Source organism: Callionymus lyra, chromosome 18, assembly GCF_982586985.1.
Source record: "Callionymus lyra chromosome 18, fCalLyr1.hap1.1, whole genome shotgun sequence".
Lineage (NCBI taxonomy): Eukaryota > Metazoa > Chordata > Actinopteri > Syngnathiformes > Callionymidae > Callionymus > Callionymus lyra.
The window spans coordinates 9834433-9860111 of record NC_141835.1 but is presented as its reverse complement, the minus strand read 5'-3'; the positions used below and the strand labels follow the sequence as shown (position 1 = coordinate 9860111).

Sequence of the window (25679 nt, the reverse complement as noted above, 5' to 3'; positions counted from 1 at the left end):
TGCTGGATTCGACTGTATCCTCTCGTCCTCAGTCATCACCAGGATCTCCCAGGTTTTAATTTTTCCTTTAGCTACAGAGGACATAGTTTTGCTGCCATCTAGTGGTCAAAGGTTTAATTGCAACACAAAAATGAACAAACGCCTTGAATATTAGTTAATAAAAATTGAATTGTTTCTTTTTTATTACACAGTTAAATGAAATATAAATCATTATCTATTATTAACATCAGCTTTAAAAGCTGCTAGAGTCAACTGTATCCTCTCGTCCTTAGTCATCGCTGGGATAACATCGTTTGTATAGCTGCAAATAAATGCCGCCATCAGTACTTACAGCGCTGATGAATATGGATGAGGTATCAAGAAACTGTATCCTCTCGTCCTCAGTCATTACCGGGATCTCACAGGAATTAATTTTTCCTTTAGCTGCGGAGGACATAATGTTGCTGCCATCTAGCGGTCAAAGGTTTAATTGCAACACAAAAATGAACAAACGCCTTGAATATTTTAATGTTAATAAAAATTGAATTGTTTTGTTTTTATTGCATGCTTAATTTAAATATAAACCATAAACTATGTATTATGAAAGTAAAATTTGATTAGAAAGCCACAAAAAATATAACCGGTGTATAGATATTTTCTCAAATCACTACTGAACAGGTCGCCTTGTCGCAAGTCGCACGAAGACACACAACCTTTCCTAAACTCAACACACACCCACGGACAATTGAGAGTTCTCAATCAACCTCTGTATTTTTTTTTTCGACCGTGGGAGGAAATCGGAGTACCCCTAGTAAACCCTAGTCGACAAGAACATATGAACTCAACACAGAAGGTTATACTGCATTTTTTTTTTTTTTTTAAAGAAAATTCTGAATATATATATATATATATATATATATATATATATATATATATATACTGTATATTTTCAAGCTTTTATATTCAGATTATTTAAAACATGAAGGATTCAAATAATAAACTCTCTATTGACTAACTGTTGTTAGCAATTAGCATCACTTAGCAACTAGCATCAGGTAGATTTGTGATTTGACTCTTTGTCAAATATGCTTCTTTATTTATCGTTCTAACATTGTTTGAATTAGTCTGGATCTTTGGACACAACGTTTAACTGTATTTCAAACATATTTACTTAAAAAAATATATATATATATTAAACTATAACCTTGTTTGTAAATGTCAGGAAAACAGGGGGACTTAAGATAAGACACGACAAGCTAAAATCACTCGTCCACACTCCATCTTTTGTCTTCTTGACCACTCGCCATCTTAACACATTCACTCCATCACCCTCAGGGCCACACTTAACAGTCGCACACACCAAAAAAAAAAAAAAAGAATCCAGATCCTTGGAGTTATGATGGATTCTCCTGATCCAGCCAGTCGTCTGAGGTCATTTGTTCACGTTCGACAGTGATTCATGCTCGCCGAACCGCTTGTCATCCGTTTCTTCTTCCCCCTCTCTCTCCTCCAGCTCCGACATCTGGGCAACGACGAGGTCCACATCATCTGGTCCGAACATTCTAGAGATTACCGACGAGGGATCATCCCGACCGAGTTCGGAGACGTCCTGATCATCATCTACCCCATGAAGAACCACATGTACTCCATCCATATCTTGAAGAAACCTGAGGTGCGTACGTTCTTACAAACCAAGAGAGCGAGGTTTCGGTCCTTTGTTTGATTATTTGATATATGGCGGTTGTTAGGGGCCATCAGGCAAAATAAAGAAGCAAAAAAAGGGAAAAAATCGAATTATGAGGTCAAGCTAAATATAATAATAATAATAATAATCTCTATTTATATAGCACCTTTCTAGACCAGGGTCACAAAGCACTTTGACAGCCATTCACACATACTGATATGCTTAAATTATTAATTTATTGTATTTTAATCCCATATAAAAGCACATTTTATAAAAGCAAATATTCTTTTATATTCACCTAAATTTGTTTTTAGGTAAGGTAAGGTAAAACTTCATTGATCCCTCAGGAGGTCTCATTCGGGAAATTGTTTTTTTCCAATACAGCAATTTTTCATAAAAAATAAATCAAAATAAAGTAAGAACAAGAACAAAGAGAAATAAGGAGAAAGAACAAGATGATGGCAATAATTACAGAAAAAAGACTAAAGCGAAGAATAGAAGTCCTAAAAAAAAAAGTCAGATTAAGAGGCTAGTCATGAATATTGTAAATAAATACAAAATAAAATCGTTCTTTTCTTTGTGATCTTTGACCTCTTGGGGGCCCACATGAATACAATCAAAGGGCCAAACTTTGTCAGTTTGAAGATGAATTAAGTTCAACTTGAATAACTTCCTCACTCGTTCATTCATGGACTCCTCATCCTCCATCTCCAGAAGCCCGACAGATATGCATCCAGATTTTTTCTCTTGACAGTCCAAAAGAGGCTATTTGCTCGCTGCTGCTCTGGTTTGTGTACCAGCCTAAAACCCAGGGACGTTAATACCGCAGCACTGATAGCATAACTCTATTTTACGCAAGCAAACGCAATCAAATCCTGCCCTTTTTTTCTCTATGACATAGATACCAGCGCACTAATAGCTTAACCTCGTTCTCCTTCATTCATTCTACAACCAAATTCATTGAATTATCATGAATTCGAAAGCAACTTAGATGAGATATTGGCTTTTGTTGTCGTCCCTGAAAGCACTGTTTTCAGTCATTGCTCGTGCAGTGGAGACCTGGTCTCCGAGTTAATCCGATAAACCAGCCTCTTGTCTTGTGTGGATTCCACAAGCAACGTATTGAATTCAATCAGCCTGAAGACGACTTTAAAAACACAAAGTGCATCTCGAGCTTTCGCTACTTGGGCTGGATCAAGAATTTTTAAATTGAACTTTGGCCCCGATGTGTCACAGGTGCCGTTCTTCGGCCCTTTGTTCGACGGCGCCATCGTGGACATGAAGATCCTGCCGACCATGGTCCGAGCCACGGCCATCAACGCCAGTCGAGCCTTGAAGTCCCTCATCCCGCTTTACCAGAGCTTGTATCCTTTCAGCAGTGAGAAGATAAAACGTCCAGAGGTGAGTCGTTACCATGATGCTGTGATGGACATTAGCTTCACATCATTTCTGTATCATTTTCATGTCATTTTATATGATGATATTTCTCTTTTCAACCATTCAAAATGATCCCCATTTAATTTAATAATAATTTAATTAATTTAAATGAATTAAATAAAAAGATTTAACTTCTCTAGATCTTTTCTAACTTCTCTACATCTTTTTTCAACTTCTCTACATCTTTTTTCAACTTCTCTTCATCTTTTTTCAACTTCTCTACATCTTTTTTCAACTTCTCTACATCTTTTTCTAACTTCTCTACATCTTTTCTAATTTCTCTACATCTTTTCTAACTTCTCTACATCTTTTCTAATTTCTCTACATCTTTTCTAATTTCTCTACATCTTTTCTAACTTCTCTACATCTTTTTTTAACTTCTCTACATCTTTTCTAACTTCTCCATCTTTTTTAACTTCTCTACATCTTCTCTAACTTCTCTACATCTTTTCTAACTTCTCTACATCTTTTCTAACTTCTCCATCTTTTTTAACTTCTCTACATCTTTTCTAACTTCTCTACATCTTTTCTAACTTCTCTACATCTTTTCTAACTTCTCCATCTTTTTTAACTTCTCTACTTCTTTTCTAACTTCTCTACATCTTTTCTAACTTCTCTACATCTTTTCTAACTTCTCTACATCTTTTTTCAACTTCTCTACATCTTTTTTCAACTTCTCTACATCTTTTCAAACTTCTCTACATCTTTTTTTAACTTCTCTACATCTTTTCAAACTTCTCTACATCTTTTTTTAACTTCTCTACACCTTTTCTAACTTCTCTACATGTTTTCTAACTTCTCTACATGTTTTCTAACTTCTCTACTTCTTTTCTAACTTCTCTACTTCTTTTCTAACTTCTCTACTTCTTTTCTAACTTCTCTACTTCTTTTCTAACTTCTCTACATCTTTTCTAACTTCTCTACATCTTTTTTTAACTTCTCTACATCTTTTCTAAACTTCTCTACATCTTTTCTAACTTCTCTACATCTTTTCTAAACTTCTCTACATCTTTTCTAACTTCTCTTCATCTTTTCTAACTTCTCTACTTCTTTTCTAACTTCTCTACTTCTTTTCTAACTTCTCTACATCTTTTCTAACTTCTCTACATCTTTTCTAAACTTCTCTACATCTTTTCTAAACTTCTCTACATCTTTTCTAACTTCTCTTCATCATTTCTAACTTCTCTACTTCTTTTCTATCTTCTCTACATCTTTTCTAACTTCTCTACTTCTTTTCTAACTTCTCTACATCTTTTCTAACTTCTCTACATCTTTATTAACTTCTCTACATCTTTTCTAAACTTCTCTACATCTTTTCCAACTTCTCTACTTCTTTTCTAACTTCTCTACATCTTTTCTAACTTCTCTACTTCTTTTCTAACTTCTCTACATCTTTTCTAACTTCTCTACTTCTTTTCTAACTTCTCTACATCTTTTCTAACTTCTCTACATCTTTTCTAACTTCTCTACATATTTTATAACTTCTCTACATCTTTTATAACTTCTCTACTTCTTTTCTTAACTTCTCTACTTCTTTTCTAAACTTCTCTACATCTTTTATAACTTCTCTACATCTTTTATAACTTCTCTACATCTTTTCTAACTTCTCTACATCTTTTATAACTTCTCTACATCTTTTATAACTTCTCTACTTCTTTTATAACTTCTCTACATCTTTTTTAACTTCTCTACATCTTTTCTCACTTCTCTAGATCTTTTTTAACTTCTCTACATCTTTTCGAACTTCTCTACATCTTTTCGAACTTCTCTACATCTTTTCTAACTTCTCCACATCTTTTTCAACTTCTCTACATCTTTTCTAACTTCTCTACATCTTTTCTAACTTCTCTACATCTTTTTTAACTTCTCTACATCTTTTCTCACTTCTCTAGATCTTTTTTAACTTCTCTACATCTTTTCTAACTTCTCTACATCTTTTCTAACTTCTCCATCTTTTTTAACTTCTCTACATCTTCTCTAACTTCTCTACATCTTTTCTAACTTCTCTACATCTTTTCTAACTTCTCTACATCTTTTCTAACTTCTCTACATCTTTTCTAACTTCTCCATCTTTTTTAACTTCTCTACATCTTTTCTAACTTCTCTACATCTTTTCTAACTTCTCTACATCTTTTCTAACTTCTCTACATCTTTTTTCAACTTCTCTACATCTTTTCAAACTTCTCTACATCTTTTTTTAACTTCTCTACATCTTTTCAAACTTCTCTACATCTTTTTTTAACTTCTCTACACCTTTTCTAACTTCTCTACATGTTTTCTAACTTCTCTACATGTTTTCTAACTTCTCTACTTCTTTTCTAACTTCTCTACTTCTTTTCTAACTTCTCTACTTCTTTTCTAACTTCTCTACTTCTTTTCTAACTTCTCTACATCTTTTCTAACTTCTCTACATCTTTTTTTAACTTCTCTACATCTTTTCTAAACTTCTCTACATCTTTTCTAACTTCTCTACATCTTTTCTAAACTTCTCTACATCTTTTCTAACTTCTCTTCATCTTTTCTAACTTCTCTACTTCTTTTCTAAATTCTCTACATCTTTTCTAACTTCTCTACTTCTTTTCTAACTTCTCTACATCTTTTCTAACTTCTCTACATCTTTATTAACTTCTCTACATCTTTTCTAAACTTCTCTACATCTTTTCTAACTTCTCTTCATCTTTTCCAACTTCTCTACTTCTTTTCTAACTTCTCTACATCTTTTCTAACTTCTCTACATCTTTTCTAACTTCTCTACTTCTTTTCTAACTTCTCTACATCTTTTCATTTCTAACTTCTCTACTTCTTTTCTATCTTCTCTACATCTTTTCTAACTTCTCTACTTCTTTTCTAACTTCTCTACATCTTTTCTAACTTCTCTACATCTTTATTAACTTCTCTACATCTTTTCTAAACTTCTCTACATCTTTTCTAACTTCTCTTCATCTTTTCCAACTTCTCTACTTCTTTTCTAACTTCTCTACATCTTTTCTAACTTCTCTACTTCTTTTCTAACTTCTCTACATCTTTTCTAACTTCTCTACTTCTTTTCTAACTTCTCTACATCTTTTCTAACTTCTCTACATCTTTTCTAACTTCTCTACATATTTTATAACTTCTCTACATCTTTTATAACTTCTCTACATCTTTTATAACTTCTCTACTTCTTTTCTTAACTTCTCTACTTCTTTTCTAAACTTCTCTACATCTTTTATAACTTCTCTACATCTTTTCTAACTTCTCTACATCTTTTCTAACTTCTCTACATCTTTTATAACTTCTCTACATCTTTTATAACTTCTCTACTTCTTTTCTAACTTCTCTACATCTTTTTTAACTTCTCTACATCTTTTCTCACTTCTCTAGATCTTTTTTAACTTCTCTACATCTTTTCGAACTTCTCTACATCTTTTCGAACTTCTCTACATCTTTTCTAACTTCTCCACATCTTTTTCAACTTCTCTACATCTTTTCTAACTTCTCTACATCTTTTCTAACTTCTCTACATCTTTTTTAACTTCTCTACATCTTTTCTCACTTCTCTAGATCTTTTTTAACTTCTCTACATCTTTTCGAACTTCTCTACATCTTTTCTAACTTCTCCACATCTTTTTCAACTTCTCTACATCTTTTCTAACTTCTCTACACCTTTTCTAACTTCTCTACATGTTTTCTAACTTCTCTACATGTTTTCTAACTTCTCTACTTCTTTTCTAACTTCTCTACTTCTTTTCTAACTTCTCTACTTCTTTTCTAACTTCTCTACATCTTTTCTAACTTCTCTACATCTTTTTTTAACTTCTCTACATCTTTTCTAACTTCTCTACATCTTTTCTAAACTTCTCTACATCTTTTCTAAACTTCTCTACATCTTTTCTAACTTCTCTACATCTTTTCTAAACTTCTCTACATCTTTTCTAACTTCTCTTCATCTTTTCTAACTTCTCTACTTCTTTTCTAACTTCTCTACATCTTTTCTAACTTCTCTACTTCTTTTCTAACTTCTCTACATCTTTTCTAACTTCTCTACATCTTTATTAACTTCTCTACATCTTTTCTAAACTTCTCTACATCTTTTCTAACTTCTCTTCATCTTTTCCAACTTCTCTACTTCTTTTCTAACTTCTCTACATCTTTTCTAACTTCTCTACATCTTTTCTAACTTCTCTACTTCTTTTCTAACTTCTCTACATCTTTTCTAACTTCTCTACATCTTTTCTAAACTTCTCTACATCTTTTCTAACTTCTCTACATCTTTGCTAAACTTCTCTACATCTTTTCTAACTTCTCTTCATCATTTCTAACTTCTCTACTTCTTTTCTAACTTCTCTACATCTTTTCTAACTTCTCTACTTCTTTTCTAACTTCTCTACATCTTTTCTAACTTCTCTACATCTTTATTAACTTCTCTACATCTTTTCTAAACTTCTCTACATCTTTTCTAACTTCTCTTCATCTTTTCCAACTTCTCTACTTCTTTTCTAACTTCTCTACATCTTTTCTAACTTCTCTACATCTTTTCTAACTTCTCTACTTCTTTTCTAACTTCTCTACATCTTTTCTAACTTCTCTACTTCTTTTCTAACTTCTCTACATCTTTTATAACTTCTCTACTTCTTTTCTTAACTTCTCTACTTCTTTTCTAAACTTCTCTACATCTTTTATAACTTCTCTACATCTTTTCTAACTTCTCTACATCTTTTATAACTTCTCTACATCTTTTATAACTTCTCTACATCTTTTATAACTTCTCTACATCTTTTATAACTTCTCTACTTCTTTTCTAACTTCTCTACATCTTTTTTAACTTCTCTACATCTTTTCTCACTTCTCTACATCTTTTCTAACTTCTCCACATCTTTTTCAACTTCTCTACATCTTTTCTAACTTCTCTACATCTTTTCTAACTTCTCTACATCTTTTTTAACTTCTCTACATCTTTTTTAACTTCTCTACTTCTTTTCTAACTTCTCTACATCTTTTCTAACTTCTCTAGATCTTTTTTAACTTCTCTACATCTTTTCTCACTTCTCTACATCTTTTCTAACTTCTCTACATCTTTTCGAACTTCTCTACATCTTTTCTAAACTTCTCTACATCTTTTCTAACTTCTCTACATCTTTTCTAAACTTCTCTACATCTTTTCTAAACTTCTCTACATCTTTTCTAACTTCTCTACATCTTTTCTAAACTTCTCTACATCTTTTCTAAACTTCTCTACATCTTTTCTAACTTCTCTTCATCTTTTCTAACTTCTCTACTTCTTTTCTAACTTCTCTACATCTTTTCTAAACTTCTCTACATCTTCTCTACTTCTTTTCTAACTTCTCTACATCTTTTCTAACTTCTCTACATCTTTATTAACTTCTCTACATCTTTTCTAAACTTCTCTACATCTTTTCTTACTTCTCTTCATCTTTTCCAACTTCTCTACTTCTTTTCTAACTTCTCTACATCTTTTCTAACTTCTCTACTTCTTTTCTAACTTCTCTACATCTTTTCTAACTTCTCTACTTCTTTTCTAACTTCTCTACATCTTTTCTAACTTCTCTAGATCTTTTCTAACTTCTCTACATCTTTTCTAACTTCTCTACATCTTTTCTAACTTCTCTACATCTTTTCTAACTTCTCTACATCTTTTCTAACTTCTCTACATCTTTTCTAACTTCTCTACTTCTTTTCTAACTTCTCTACATCTTTTATAACTTCTCTACATCTTTTATAACTTCTCTACATCTTTTATAACTTCTCTACTTCTTTTCTTAACTTCTCTACTTCTTTTCTAAACTTCTCTACATCTTTTCTAACTTCTCTACTTCTTTTCTAACTTCTCTACATCTTTTCTAACTTCTCTACATCTTTTCTAACTTCTCTACATCTTTTCTAACTTCCCTACATCTTTTTTAACTTCCCTACATCTTTTTTAACTTCTCTACATCTTTTCTAACCTCTCTACATCTTTTTTAACTTCTCTACATCTTTTCTAACTTCTCTACATCTTTTCTCACTTCTCTAGATCTTTTTTAACTTCTCTACATCTTTTCGAACTTCTCTACATCTTTTCGAACTTCTCTACATCTTTTCGAACTTCTCCACATCTTTTTCAACTTCTCTACATCTTTTCTAACTTCTCTACATCTTTTCTAACTTCTCTACATCTTTTTTAACTTCTCTACATCTTTTTAAACTTCTCTACATCTTTTCTAACTTCTCTACATCTTTTTTAACTTCTCTACATCTTTTTTAACTTCTCTACTTCTTTTCTAACTTCTCTACTTCTTTTCTAACTTCTCTACATCTTTTCTAACTTCTCTACATCTTTTCTCACTTCTCTACTTCTTTTCTAACTTCTCTACATCTTTTCTCACTTCTCTACATCTTTTCGAACTTCTCTACATCTTTTCTAACTTCTCTACTTCTTTTCTAACTTCTCTACATCTTTTCTAACTTCTCTACTTCTTTTCTAACTTCTCTACATCTTTTCTAACTTCTCTACATCTTTTTTAACTTCTCCACATCTTTTCTCACTTCTCTAGATCTTTTTTAACTTCTCTACATCCTTTCGAACTTCTCTACATCTTTTCGAACTTCTCTACATCTTTTTTCAACTTCTCTACATCTTTTCTAACTTCTCTACATCTTTTCTAACTTCTCTACATCTTTTCTACCTTCCCTACATCTTTTCTAACTTCTCTACTTCTTTTCTAACTTCTCTACTTCTTTTCTAACTTCTCTACATCTTTTCTAACTTCTCTACATCTTTTTTAACTTCTCTACATCTTTTCTAACTTCTCTACATCTTTTTTAACTTCTCTACATCTTTTTTAACTTCTCTACATCTTTTCTAACTTCTCTACATCTTTTTTAACTTCTCTACTTCTTTTCTAACTTCTCTACATCTTTTCTAACTTCTCTACATCTTTTCTAACTCCTCTACATCTTTTCTAACTTCTCTACATATTTTCTAACTTCTCTACATCTTTTTCAACTTCTCTAGATCTGAGGTAAAATATATCTAAAGACATCATCGTGAGTTTGTTGTTATCAAAGAGAAGTGGTTTGAAACAAGTGTTGTTAGTGCTGTTGCTATAGAGACGTTCTCAAAAGTGAAGTTGTTTGTTTTTTAAGTCCGTAAGTTTGTAGAAACCGATAGTTTCCAGTCTCTCAGGAACACTCGATATTTAATTCAATACCTGTCTGTAGTGCTGAACTTTAAATGAGACTTTGATTTTATAGTTCTCTGTCACCACTTGTTTTAAAACGCAGTATTGCAACACAACATACACCGATTTGCTCAAATGAAATATGACTACAATAACGCATTGAAAAACAAAAATCCGGCTTTTTAATTTAAACTGTTATAACTATGGGGTGTGTATTAGCAAGAATCTGCTGATACTATACATATCACACTAAAATATAACGTGATACTGTAGTAACAAGGATATATTTGCAGTATTGTCGAGTACTTGGCTCTGGTGTTGCAGAATTTACAGACCACACGACTCTTGATGAAGTCGTACCTGCTTTCATTTGTTTTGAAACCAAAATATGTCCAAACACCAGCTTTAAAAGCTGCTGTATCCTCTCATCCTCAGTTATCGCCGGTATCTCTCAGGATTTTATAGTTCCCTTTAGCTACGGAAGGTGTAATGACTGAGAGTTTAATTGCAACACAAAACAATGAATACATGCATGTTCATTTTTTTTAAATAAATATTGGAATTATTTTATTTTATACATACTTTGTTGTACTTTAAATCAAAGAAGAACTATGGCTTTAAAATATAAATATAATTTGAAAGCCAAAAAAGCAAATGTGTTTATATACGTTTCAAATCTTTCTAAATAAAATGACTGTACATAACTATACAGTGCTGTTGAGTGTTGATACAGTATCGTTAAAAAAACTAAATAATAATCACACCCTTAATGTTTTAATACATCCATAGCCATGAACAAATACTGGAGATGTGTGTATAATTGTACTAGCACAAGAGTTCAACTGTTGGTCAAGATTCTTCTTCTTCTTTTCTTTTTTTTTGTCCGCCGTGAGCTCGTTGAGTTCTTCATCTTTCTCCTGACCCACTCCATCCCTCCTTCGCCACCGTTTTTCTCTCCGTCCTCCTTCTCCTCACTTTACCGTCTTTGTCTCGTCTTTTCACCGAGATAATGTGGGGGGCTCTCGAATAAGAGGTGGGGTGTGGGGGGGGGGGGCGTCATTTTGCACTGCCACATCCATCCAGAGAGACGGAGACAGATTGTTAGGCTCAGTGAGGGGCTCGGAGCTGACACCCCATGACTTCACATTGTGTGTGTGTGTGTGTGAGAGAGTGTGTACCTGGACGGGTGTTTGATGTGGTCGCGGCGCTCCGGTGTATGCGGGCGCGATGATGAATGTGTAGTGCGTGCGAGCGCCGGCGATGTTTGTGTGCGTCCGCAAGTGTCCTGGTGTGTATTGATTGGTGGTAGCAGCAGGTCGATGGCTCTGACAGCCTGAATTACAGTAATCAGTCATTATTGACTCCCCATCTCTTTGCTACACCTTTCTCCTCCTCACTTTCTGCACTCTCTCTCTCTCTTTCTCCTCGTCGTCTACTTGCTCCGTCGCACCTCGACTTTTCTTTTATCCTTTTTATATCCTTCTCGGTCTTCTCGGAGGCTCTTTACTTTCTTTTGCTCTTTGTCTGTGTTCACAGCACTTTATTTATTCCTTCATCGCTAATATATTAAGTGTCATAAATATATATTTTTGTCACTAATAACAACTTTATTTATAAAAATCACTTGTTAAGTATCACGTGTTATTAAAGATTAAGATTAATTCAATATAATGTATAAAATGATTTAAATATTTTCGTTGTGCTTGGTTGATATTAGCTGAAATACTTGGTGTTGACAGGTATGTCAGGTAGGTTGGTTTTCTTTAGTAAGGGTCTGAAGAAATGGGAGAAAAATAAAGTAGTTACTTAAGAAAATATAAATGAGAAAAGGTTGGTGTCAAAATGTAATTGTAAACCAAATAAAAAAAGAAGTAGCGAAAATTGTATAAATCCGTATTAAATAATAAATGTGTTTTTAATTAAATTTTAATTGACATTAAAATAAGTAAATACATTTTAATTACTGAAGTTATGTGAATCATCCTTGTTTTATATGGATAAAGTTTCATTAAAATTAGGGTTTTTATTTTCATGTTTTTTTTTTATGCCCCCTTAACTTTAACAAAAGTATCTAAAATCCTGGAAATATCTTTTAATCGGTATGTACTACACACGGTATACATTTCGACGAAATTGGATGTATTTGTACCCTCTTACTCCTGGCAAAAGAAGTAGAAATCCTGGAAATCTCCCTCACCCTTGCATGTAATACACACATTATGAATTTAGTCAACATTATACATAATTAACTTTTCATGGGGGTCTTCTGCCCCCTTTCCTCCCCCTTACAATAACCAAAAGGAGTGGAAACTCTGGAAATCTTGTACTTGGTATGTCAAAGATATGATTTACATTTTACCAACTTGGATGTTTTTGAATTTTTCATGGGGGTCTTCTGCCCCCCTTACTGTTTCCTTACAATTAACAAAAGTACCTGAAACCCTCGAAATCCATCTTGGTGAGTAATAGACGCTATTCATTTCATTAAAAATGGATGTATTTAACTTTCCATGGGGGTCTTCTGCACCCCCTTACTGCCCCCTTCAATCAGGAAAGGTAGCTCAACTCCTGGAATCCTCTTATACGTAAATATGTCTTACACAGGGTATAGTTTAAATGGAAATTGGACGTATTTGAAATTCAATGGGGGGTCTTCTGTCCCCCTGTTTTGCCCGCTTACAATTGGCAAAGGGTGTTAAAATTCTGGAAATATCTTGTACTTGATATGTAAAACATGTGCTTTGATGTATCAAGATATTCTGGGGGTTTTCTGCCCCCATTATTAACAGCAAAAGGAGATGAAATTCTGGAAATCTCTCTTGCCCAGTATGTTATACACACTGTATAAATGTAATCAAAACTGGATGTTGACTTTTCATGGGGGTCTTGTGCCCCCCTTACTGTCTCCTTACAATTAACAAAAGTGGCCGATATCCTGGAAAACTATCTTACACACTTTATACATTTCATCAAAAAAGATACATTTGACTTTTCATGGGGGTCTTCTGCCCCCCTTGGTCACAGACAATTACCAAAAGTAGCTGGAAATCTCTCTTACATAGTATGCTTTAAACACTATAGATATCAGGGAAATGGGATGTATTTAAATTTGAACAGGGGTCTTCTGCGCCCCCTTTACAATTGGCAAAAGTAGCCGACATTCTGGAATTCTCTATTACATAGGAGGTGATGTATAAGGTTTAAATTTCAATCATTTTTTATTTTCACGGGGGTCTTCTGCCCCCCTTGTGCCCCCTTTCCATTCAATCTAAAACTTTTGAGGGGTCATTAGCCCACAAGCTAATATCTAGGAAAGTTTGTCAGATAAGTTTGGAAAACACACACCGAAATTGTTATATACATGTAGTAAATAATTCCACATACAGTTTTTTCACAACTTGTTTTTCCTTCTTAACTTAACTGTTCCTCATAATAAAGTGTATCCAGTGAATGTCGGCCCCTCGAGCTCTTTCTAGATCCAATTTAAGTCTGCGTGAAAAGGATCCACTCGGTCCAACAGCTGAGCCAGAGCTGCCAACACAGAAAAATGGGGCCAAAAAAACCCCCAGAAAAGTCCAAACACTTTGGGAGAAGCTCAAATAGCCTATGGATCTGGAGCTTTAATGGGTACTTGAGGAGTATCTTTTGGGGGGTCCTGCACTGTTGAACCCAAAGTCCTTATTTCTGCGACAGAATTGTACTGATTCTTAGTTTATTATTCTCCTGTATCAATAGGGAAATTGGCTGAAAATCAGAAGACAAAAAAGGATTTTCACTTTTAAATAAGCGCCATACAAATTACCATTGGGGGGCCCCAAGCAGCTGCTAATGGGAGGGACATCTCCGGAGTTCGGTTCCAAGTACTCGCAGTGACGAGCTTGTCTTTTGTCCTCGTCGCTGAGATCCGTGTTTTTCCTCCACCACGGACCCCCAACAAGGAAGTAAATGGGATTGTAAAAATCGTTGGACGGGGGAAAGTTTTGGCTCGAACCGGAATATTCTTCTTACTTTTTTCCTTGTCGCTTTCCTCTGTCTGTCTCGGGGCCCTCGGGGCGAGTCCATCTGTCTTCCCTCTTCCCTCTGATCTTTCATTCACCATGACTGCTGCTTCCAGTCCAGACATGTAGACGTTCAGCCGGCGGTGCCAGGCGAGCTCGCGCAGCTGCGTGTTAACACCAGCTTTAATGTACATGTGTGTGTTGTGACGGCGAGTTAAACGGATATTTATGACTAATCTAATGTGGTTATTGAAGCGATCGGAGGACTGTTGACTTTTTATGTCGTGACTTAGGTTTGCACTTAAATTAAAAGCGGGAATTTACATTTAAATCACATTTCAGAGATTTTTTAAGGAGAAATTACACATTTTAGACTAATCTATAGAATTGATTTACTTTTGTTATGTTTTAACTTGAGTTGCTCTAAAAATAAAGCTAAGTAACAACACAAATAAAAGATTGTAGGGTGCATTAAATGTCGGTTTATTGATCAATTATATTGTTTTTCTTCGCCCATGATGATAAACTAAAGATTTAAAGCATTTTTAATTATAGAAAATAAAGGTTTTACTCACGATTCTTGTTCCTAAAGCAAACGTTTTTTCCTTGAAGGACTTTTATATTTTGTGTTCAAAAGCTCCTTAATCCTCTATCAATCAGTTAAAGTTCACCTTTGACCCCTGCTCCATTTCACCTTATCATATGTGGCAATTTGGAAAATATTTCAGACCTCCTCTGTCATAGGGATAAAGATACATTAAATTATATATTTATATATATATATATATATATATATATAGTAGTTTGGACTTTTTAACATTAAAATGAAAGATTATAAGGTGCCTTAATTGTTAAATTTGTGTGTTTTAAGTGGAATTCTAAAGTTTTGTCTTGTTTTAATGTAAAGAAATTTGCATTTTAATGTAATTAATTAAAAAAAAATGATGTTGAATCTTAAAAAACAAAGTTTACTAACTACAAAAATATAAGATTGTTAGTCACAATAATTAAAAAAATGTATTTTTCAATATTATATTGTTTTTCATGTAATTATAAAAAGTTTCTTATGTATTTTAAGTAAGAAAAAAATGTGTTATTACTCGATTATGTTTTCCTTTTTTTGACTGTAGTTGATTTTCAGAGGCAAAATGTTCAGTTTCCAATAGTAATAAAGACATAAGGATGCAGAAATTAAATGAAATAAATAAATGACAGTAAGGATTCCCTCAAAGTGTAAAAGAAAATAGTAGAATGTATTCATGAAAAACAATATCAGTAATAACTGCATATAATACATATAATAGATATTGTGACTAATATTATATTTGTGTAGTTGCTAAACTTAAGTAAATGCATGAAAAGACAAATTATTTTGCTACAAATCTTTATTAATGGTTATTTTACAGAGTTGTCTTGTTATAATGAAGATAAATCTATAGAATAATTGTTTCCATGTATCTAGTTTTTAACTTTGAAACTACATTTACAATAAAATGAGAAACTACACAAATATAAGATTGACAGGTGCGTTATTTTGTTCTTACTGATCATTAAACTAGTTTTTATTTGTTGTTTTTGTTGCACCTGCCGGAGCATATTTGTTGTTTTTTTTATACACTTATTAATCTTTGTCTAGTTATGTTTATGTTGTCTGCGTGATCAGGATTACACTGGTGTGTGTGGCATCCCCCCCGACGGCGGGTCGATTGGCGGCGGCGGCGGGCAGCGTGGCACGGGGGTCAGCATATGGTTGCGTGCGATAGCAGCAGTTTTTCGATTCTGTGTGCGCCTTCTTCGCATGTGTGTGCCACTGCCATTTTCACACTCCGTTCCCAGAGAAATGATGGCAGCTCTGGGCATGTAGCGCTATTATCCCCCATATCCACACACGGGCGTACAAAGACAGGCGAGCGGCAGCCAAACACCGAGCCTCGCTCTGCCAAACTTCCCCCCCAATAGAGCTTCATTGTCCTGCTCCGGCTACAATCTGCAGCCCGAGACAAGGAGGCCATGTTCCCCCGTCATGGTACAAAGGTGAGGGCGAGAACCTGGTGTCGCTAATACACGTCTGTTGTTGCCCGTCGTGACACCGGGTCGTGGCGTCGTTCACCCCCGTTTAATACCACGTGTGTGGGTTTTTTTTTTTCTTAAGCAAAATGTCCACTTTCTAATGATAATAGAGAAGAAGAAAAGGTACCAAAAATAGCAATAAGGATTTCTATGGGATTTTATCAGTGCCATCGATTTATTGAGCATTTAATAACGAAAGTTTGATCCATTTTTGTATTGATTTTAACATGCTACGAATTAATGTTTAATTAAAAAAAAAAAAGTATTTTAATTATTTGAATTTCCAATATTAAACTCTATATGTTAAAAATAATTATAATCATTTTTAAAATATTCTGTTTAATTAAATTTGTGGAAAACTATGGTTTTCTATGGATGTATTTCAGTTTTAGTGGAGCTTTTCTTTCCATTTAAAGAAAATGATTTAAATTAATTATCCAATAAATAGTAATTTAACCTTTCAATATAAGAAATTGAATTTAGAAAATCTTGGGGGGTTTTTTTCAATTAAATGTGCACTTTACGTTTCATGGAAACTGGATTTATTTGAATTTCCAATCTTTTATTAATGCTAATATAATAATAATAATATATTAATATTCAAATTATTGAAATTAATTATTCAATAAATATTAATTAAATCTTTCAATATACAAATTATGAAATTAAATTATTAAATTATTCTTTACTTTACTTTTTTAAATTGGTGAGAAAACACAATAGATTCCATGGAAACTGGATGTATTTTAATTTTCAATCGGGGTCTTCTTCTTTCAAATGATTGAATTCACTTATTTAAAAACAATGATTCAATGATTAAAAAAAATAATAATTTTAAATGTAATTTCACTCATTCAATATTCTCATGGCACTGATATACTTTTATAAATGTCCTTACATTACTTTAACAAATAATTAGACTAAATCATTTTTATAACATTTTTCATGTGTTCTGTGACAAAATGTTGTCAATTCAATTATACTTTTCCCCCTAATGTATCTATGTAATATATAATACATATATAAACTTAAGTCTATTATGTACAAAAAAAAAAATTCTCCGCCAATGTTTTTGACAAAGTTTATCTCTCTGTTAACAAATATTCGCTGAATATATCAAAATTGAATTTAGTAAAAACCCTAATAATGGGTCAGCAAACATGTGATTCCATTTTGGTAGCGTTCCAGTAGGATATCGGAAGGTTTTTAAAAGTCAGCCACTTGTATGGCCTCTCACCGCTTCTGCTCACAAGCAACAGCTGCTTTCAAAACTACCAAAAAAAACATTTGAAAAATCTGATGAAGGTACAATCAATAAAAAGTCAACTTTTTATGCTAATTCTTGAATTGTACTTGAAATTTTTATCTATTGCATATGTATCGTTATGAAGTTATTTGTAATGAGGTCCTTGGCAGAAGTATGTGCTTTCCAGGTGCTTCTCAAGTTTACCTATGAATGTGTAAAAATATAAAAGTTTTTTTTTCAGAATATCACACATTATGCATGATATACAGGACATTATCAATTAAAACTGCTCAGCTTTTCACTACTGTACCCTGACATGAATACTTACAAAAGTGTGTGAGCGCCTGGTGATCGGGTTAATTGTTCCCATCGGGTGGATGGAGGAAATGAAAAGAAAAGCGTGAGAAAGAGAGAGGGAGGGGGGACAGAAATAATCTCTGGGAAAGTGATATGTTTCGTTGTAATTGTATCTTGAATCAAGCCTTTAGAAAATACAAAGTAGAAAATGTCGCCTTGTTCAGTTGTAGAGACTTTGGTTTCCAAGTATTTGTCCTCGATCTCTGGAGCAGCACCTGCTTGTTTCAGGAAAGAAAACAACCCAACCTCTATAATCCAGCGTGTACTTTTGAGCGAAAAGGAAGGACATCCTTCCTCCTAAAACTACAATTAAGCGACGCTAACGACGTCTTATCTAAATCCATCATTACCCCTTTTTTTTTTTTTTTTTTTGTGTTGTCGGCCTCACGGAGCTGTGCAGACACATAAGCTGTCGGCATCAGTGGCATGAGTGGAGAAGACCCCCCTCTGACTGGTAAACAAGCTAATAGTCTGTGTGCCTGCGCGAGTGTGTGTCTGCGTACCGGCTGTGTGAATTTAAGTATTATTTTTATGTGACCAGGTGTTTAAGATTCAGGGCCGAGGTTACAAATGACCAGGAAAATAAAAAACGTGTGCGTAGTGAGCGCCGTCCGCCACTTTTTCTCTTTGGTCCTGGTGTTGTCATTTTTATTTATATATTTTTGGTTTGTTTTTATGAAATGAGACTCAAGTCTTTTTAATTTCCTGGCCTTCAACTTTGTTTGGAATCAAACTACTTTATAGAGCATGTGAGGCAAACTCAAGATAATTACTCGTAAGAAAACATGGATATAACCATATATCGCAGTATTTTTATTCCCAATACTGTGTTATCTTGAACTTTAAAGTGTATATTTTATTGAGAATTGTTTTGATTGTTTAAGCGCTTTGTGACCCTGATCTGGAAAAGCGCTCTATAAATACAAATTACTTACTAACTTACTTATATTCAATAGTACTGTATCGATATTTAAAAAAAAACAACACTTTTTTACCTTTGAAATAAGATTTTATTTCGATTCAAAGTTACTTAATGATCTATATTTCAATAGTGTTTGTATAAAAGACGATCATTCCATGTTTTATTTTACAACTAAAACTCAAATATTCACAGCTTTTATTCAGTTGTGTGGTGCAATTAAACCTCCGGCCACTAGTTGGCGACATTTGTCATTTGCTTCGTGCCAAAGTAACAACAAAACCGGCGAAATGGCAGCAATGAGTGAAAAGGAAACACCAGAGTCCAGCAGCTTTTAAAGCTGATGTTTTGACTTTAAAACAAAGTTTATTGTAAATATAAGTTTACATTTGTTGTTAATATTTTGAGAATCAATTTCCTACAAGCACTTTCACATTTGATTAGAGAAAGTATTTGCTCATTTATTTGTTGTAAGAGACAGAAAAAGTGTTGTTTCTGTAAAATAAACTATATATCGTTGTTCCTACAGTATCGCAATATATCGTATCGTCACACATGTATCGCCAGATTCCTGCCAATACACAGCCCTACTCACTTATAAGATTCATGCTGGAAAATACTTTAATGTTATGCTTTTGACTCGTAATGTGGAGAAATAACAGAAAATAAAGATCCTCTTTGACAATATCAGAGAAAGAGTCATAGCTGAAATATTATGTTTTAATTATCAATTAATTTAATATTCTATATTCAAAATCTTAAACCTGCCTTTTTTCAATGATCTGAGACCTTTCAATTGGTTGAAAATCTAAATTTGTTTTAAACAATCAATGGATACATAAAAAATGAATGAACTAATAAACAATTTAAAAAAGGGCAAGTTAACTTGGATTTTCAACAGTATGGAGTACGACCGTGATAGTAAAGGATTACAAGGAAGACGCAGCTGATAAAAATGCTCTTAATTTGAATTTTTATTTCCTCCTACTGAGCGGAAGTTACCGTAAAGTTTAGCAAGAATTCTCTAGATTTAAACTTGGCTCAAGAGTGAAGAATCCAGAGCGATAGTTAGCTCGACATCATTATGATGGCAGCGCTGTATTTGTATTAAAATGTTAAGTTACAATGACTCGATCACAAGTTGTTAGTCAGTGTTAACTAGTAATGAAAGATGGACCCGCCTTATGCTGCTTCCTATTGGTTAATATGTCGCGGGGCCCTCTGTGATTGGCTAGATTAAGGACTAAGGTTTGTTATTATAAATGGGTCGATATGAGCGTGAGAAAAACAAAGAATATTTTATTTAAGGCCAAAATGTAGTTTTTAAATATTCTATTTGTATTTTTCTTAGTCTTATCTCTTTTTTATACCATTGAAAGTATTATGTTGAATTAACTGATTTGATCTGTAGATAAAGTTCATACGTCTTTCCTTCACCACACAAACCCCCGTTACTTTGACGTAAAACCTTATTTCCTTTAGTTTTAAACTACTATAATCTTGTAATAAATGTATTTTAAACAACCTTACTCTCTTAATAAATATATTCTTTACCATTTAAATCTTAATTGATGCATTTTTTATAACTCTTCTTGTAGAAAAAGTCTCTCCGCCTCGATGGAGATGTGACGTAGTTGACTGAGGTTGTATTTCCCATCAGCGAAACCAAATAAGACCCTTAGAAACATTAAACTTTAATGGTTAAAGACAGGAGCCAGACTGTGGGAAAACAAAGGCAAATAAACATAAACAACGAAAAGACATTATGCCAATTCGTACTTCCTGTTTCTTCCCCTTTTATTTACTTTTTTAAGCAAATTTTTCGCACAATTTTGAAGATGAATGGGGGGGAACTTAAAGAGCATGTGACCGAGTGCACCCCCCCACACATCCCTCTCTCTCTCTCTTTCTGCCGCCTATCTCTGTCATCTATGGCGAGCGAGGCGACGTGAACGACACACACCCTCGTAATGAAATCACCAAGCCTCCGTATCATTGTTATCACGGAACGATATAAACCTATTAGCTTGTTCCTTTGGGCACGAACACACACACACACACACACACACACACACACATACACACACACACACGGAACAATATGCAGTTTTATCATTACACGCTGTAAAGCTTCTCCAATTGTATTATCCCTCTGATGTCCGTCTCTGTTATCTGTTCCAATGCCTTGGGTGCAGGAGACAGATAGTGTTCGTCGGTGTGTGTGCGTGAAATACTCCTCGAGTGTTTGCCGAAAGTATCTTCATGTACTGTAGGAGAATTGTTAGAAACGAGTCGTGTGATATTTACGTCGTGTTTGTCGACGCAATCCCAGTTTCTTTTACTGTAATTCCGCTGGTTATCGATCGCGGGAAGAAAAAATGATTTGATTCAATTTCCGAAAGTATTGATTATTACTGTTTGGAAGGAGATTTCTTCTGACAAAGTACAGTATTTTCTCCTTAGTCGTATTAGCCTGTGTGGTTACGTTGACTTAAAATTTTGAAAATACATACTTTATCAGAACTTTTATCTGAAGACCAGTCCGTGAAATTATAGTTTACAATATAAGTACACTAAAGAGTATATATGTCAAAGTACAGATTGGAATTCAGTAGGATCTGGAATCCTACTAGTACTAGGAGGATTCCAGATTATACTAGTGAATTCCAATCTCTACTAGGAGAGATTGGAATCCTACTACTGTATTGGGATCTGAATATTGGAGAAGTTGGAATTCCAATCTGTATTAGTAGAGGTTGGGATTCCAATCTGTACTAGTATAGATTTGAATTGTACTACTGAACTGGGATCTGAATATTGGAATTCCAATCTGCCCTAGGACAAATGTATATAATATCTACCAGGACAATCTTCAATTATAATAGGGGAAATTCAGATAACAAAACCTAAGCCTAACCCATATCAATATTAAAATCCCAGTTCAGTAGCAGAATTCCAATCTGTACTAGTAGTTTTCTAGATCCTACTCGATTCCAATCTGTACTGTGACATATATATACAAATACTTTCTTGTGTTACTTATTTTATTTTTCTTTATCTTTTCACTTCAAACATTATACATATACATATTTTTAAAATGTATTTATTTTCTTCAAAACCTGAAGAAAAATATTTTAAGTAACACGGGAAAGGATTGTTGATACCCCATAGTGTATTCTTAAGGAAAAAGCGAATTTTTGTTAAATTCTTCTTTTAATTATCTTCCCATTCACTTCCCATAAGTAAATCTTTAGTAAAAATGCAAACAAATAAGTCTTAAAACCAAGAAAAAGTGTTCAAGGGGCCCCAGGGCCACACTTTACCCAGGTTTTGGGTTCAAACATTGACTAGTGCAATAGATATTTGATGATAGGGATAAGTATCGTTGAGGTCATTTGTCAAAATTAATAATAATAGAAAAAGGATATCGTTGTAAGTGTCGGGGGGGGTTTTGTAGCGTTGACTTTTCTTAGTGAAATAAGTATTTAAAACATTGTTATAAATTAAAGAATATCTGCTTCTGTATCATTAAGGGCCTGTAAATTGTAGTTTATGTCAGAACCGATGCCTTTATCGTCCCATGAATTGTTACGTCTCGCTAAACAATGATCGACACTGGATTTCGTACCTTCGCCCTGTGGTGTCGAGTGATTGCAAGAGGCAAGCGAAACGAAAAGATTCACATTTCAAAGAACTTAAAATGTTAGTTTTATTCCTAAAATATTAAATTATAACTGGCTCACTACAAATAACTTCCATTTCTGTGTTGCATTCTGTTCTGTCAGGATTATTTTGAAGCTTAATTGTGTGTTTTGACTATAATTTCAGATGCATACGTCTCCGAAAATGGGAAATAATGTCGGAAAACTAAAGTATAATATCCGACAGACCAATGTGAACGTAAATAGTTGTTGCCCAAATGTGTAAAATGTTGTTTATTGAAGGCTCAAAAAAAGGTAGATATTGACATATTTTTTTACCACAAAAACGTAAAAAAGGCTAAAAATGTACTTCTCTTAAAATGCTAAATTAACGAGACAATTTATCAGGGAAAATCACATCAAAATAAAATAAAAAGGTCTGGAATCTATCTATAAATATAAATAAGTTTATCTTGGATACATTGTACCACGAAGTGAATTCTGAAGGTAATTGGAAGGAAGAGTGACTCACAGATTATAGACACACTCAAGGTGTTTTGGAACGAAAAGAGGAAACAGGAAATGGCAGGTTTAATCACAGCATGACCTGGTGTGAAACTCACAGTGACTGCTGTGCTTTTCTTAGGAGACGTACACACATCAAAGTGTGTTGATACTTAAATAATCTCAACTTCTCACTTCCTCTCTCGGCGGCAGCGACACCTCCGACTCTTCCCCATCATAGCTCGACACGAGAAGAAGAGAAAACTGCTTGTATCGTTTTCTTGCCTTTCGTCCAGGGCCGAGTCTCGACTCCGAGAAAAAAAAAAGGAAAAAAAAGGAGCCATATTATTGTTATTATCATTGTCTCTAACCGGATCAGCTGCCATTAGACCCGAATCCTTCTCCTTCCGAGGCCCTTTAGACCGGCGCGCTAACTCAATAGGAAAAACCCACGGGCGCTTTTGCACGACGGCCCCCCGACCCATTCACGACACAAATTTCATTGCGAGGATTCATCGCGCTCAAACACATGCACTTACATATACACACTTTGACGCCATTAAGTGCATTAGTTGTGCGCCGTCTTCTCCGCTTTCATCGGCAGGAAAAAGGTAATAATGCGACGTTTGCGTCTCGGAGCCGCCGAGCTGCACGTGGCCGTCGTTACGGCGTCCGATGAATGACTGGGAAAATGACGGAGGAAAGAGGGCAAATGTCATTTCATCAATGTGATTATCTGTAATTGATGGACAGTGGCGGTTTCCATTAATGCTCGGCTACATTCACAAGAGGCTTTTTTTGGACCCGATTCATACGATTCATGCTTCAATCATCGGGTTTCTCTTCGCAATTATTTCAGTTTGAGGTTTTTTTTTTTTTTTGTTATGTCAGTGCAGACAAAAGTTATTAATCCGGTCGTAAGGCTTGTTCTTTACAGTTTTCCAAGGAGGATTAAATCATAAACTTAAAAAAAAAATGTCAATATCTATCAGGGAAAGTGTGTTTTGGTCGTGTGATGCAGGACTTGGACGGTCGACTGTGTTGTCAATAAAGTTTTGAGTCGTCTCACAAGCTTTTATGAATGATTGTTACAACAGTTATATTCACACAAACGTGTTTCTTTGTACCTATACATTGTTTAAAATGTTCCTAAATTACAAAATAATACAATACCGTGTGGTTTTCGTAGTATTAATACAGTAACTCACACGGTAATACTACAGTGACTCGCTGAGTAATACTATGGTGACTTGCAGCGTAATACTATGACGACTGGCTGATTAATACTACAGTGACTCGAGGAGTAATACTACGGTGACCTGCGGAGTAATACTATGGTGACCTGCGGAGTAATATTATGGTGACCTGCGGAGTAATACTATGGTGACTCGAAGAGTAATACTATGGTCACTTGCGGATTAATACTACAGTGACCTGCAGAGTAATACTACGGTGACTCGCGGAGTAATACTAAGGTGACTTGCGAAGTAATACTAAGGTCACTTGCTGAGTAATACTACGGTGACTCACAGAGTAGTACTACGGTGACTCAGAGTAATGCTACGGTGACACGCAGAGTAATACTCAATGACACGCAGAGTAATACTACGGTAACTCACAGAGTTATACAGCGGTGACTCAAGGAGTAATACTAACGTGTATATATATATAATTCATAAACATTTTTGGGGTCAGTATTAAGTAAAACCAGAATTAATACATAAGGCTTATAAGGAACACTGTTGATTTTGTGAAAATTAAAGGATTTGAAGTGCTCCTTTTGGTCGGTATAGGAAGTGATGTATTTATCTGTTATGTTGGCTATAATTTTCGAACTATTTTAAGTGTTTCTAAAAGAATAAATAACTTGTGACTTATAACTACTGGAAGGGCTTTGCTGTAATGGGATTAACGGGAGGTTTGAATAAAGACGGAACCCTTCAGTGGTCATACAGCGCAACTGCGTGTAACCTGTGACCCAACGTTACAAGCCTCAACTTCACCTGATAAATAAAAGTAACCTTTGACACCTCTAATCGTGTTTAGGATATTTTTTTTTCCCAGTCGAAGGCCTCCATACGGCCCCGGGCCACACTTTTCATTAGTCTGGTTTTGTCAGACCAGATCAAAAGATAACGTGGATCTGGCCTCGGTGGTAATTTCATGTATCAAAATAGCCGGTTCTGTTTTCACATGAAAGACGACTAGACTTCACAAAACCTGATTAAGCAAATGTCTATCAATAAAGATTAATACAAATGTATATTTAGAAAAATGCACTGTACCACTTTTTCCCCCTGTTCTTCCTTGACCTTCAACCTTTAGCTACGAGGAGCGTGCCCAATATCTGGACAACATTGTGCAGAATTACCAAGAACCGACCACGTTCGAGGACTACGCTGCTCGGGTCTACAGTCCAGCTCCGTGTACCCACCTGCCCTCGGACATCGGTACGATCGCACACATCTACACAACATCTACACATAAAAAACCGATGCCTTTTTTAATTAGATTGTTTATTGATGAGTGATGTTATAGTTAATTATATCTATTATATATACGTTATTTGTTTAAAATATGCTTGTTTTACTGACTTTAATGCTCTTTTTAACTTTCACTTTGGTGGAAAATCAGGTATTTTTGCTTCAAATATTTAATAATTATGTTATATATTGAAATAATAA

At 34.3% G+C, this 25679-nt stretch overlaps 1 protein-coding gene across 6 annotated transcripts in view; it reads left to right on the top strand.

Annotated features, from left to right (window-relative positions):
• The window catches only part of ralgapa1 (Ral GTPase activating protein catalytic subunit alpha 1), an 80204-nt gene that overhangs the window by 49136 nt on the left and 5389 nt on the right, over positions 1-25679 (top strand). For all 6 annotated transcript variants that reach the window (XM_087780630.1, XM_087780628.1, XM_087780629.1 and 3 more), the window contains 3 exons: positions 1493-1651; positions 2900-3027; positions 25321-25445. In XM_087780630.1, the coding sequence (XP_087636756.1) occupies positions 1493-1651; positions 2900-3027; positions 25321-25445 (412 nt within the window). The remainder of the gene's footprint in view (positions 1-1492; positions 1652-2899; positions 3028-25320; positions 25446-25679) is intronic.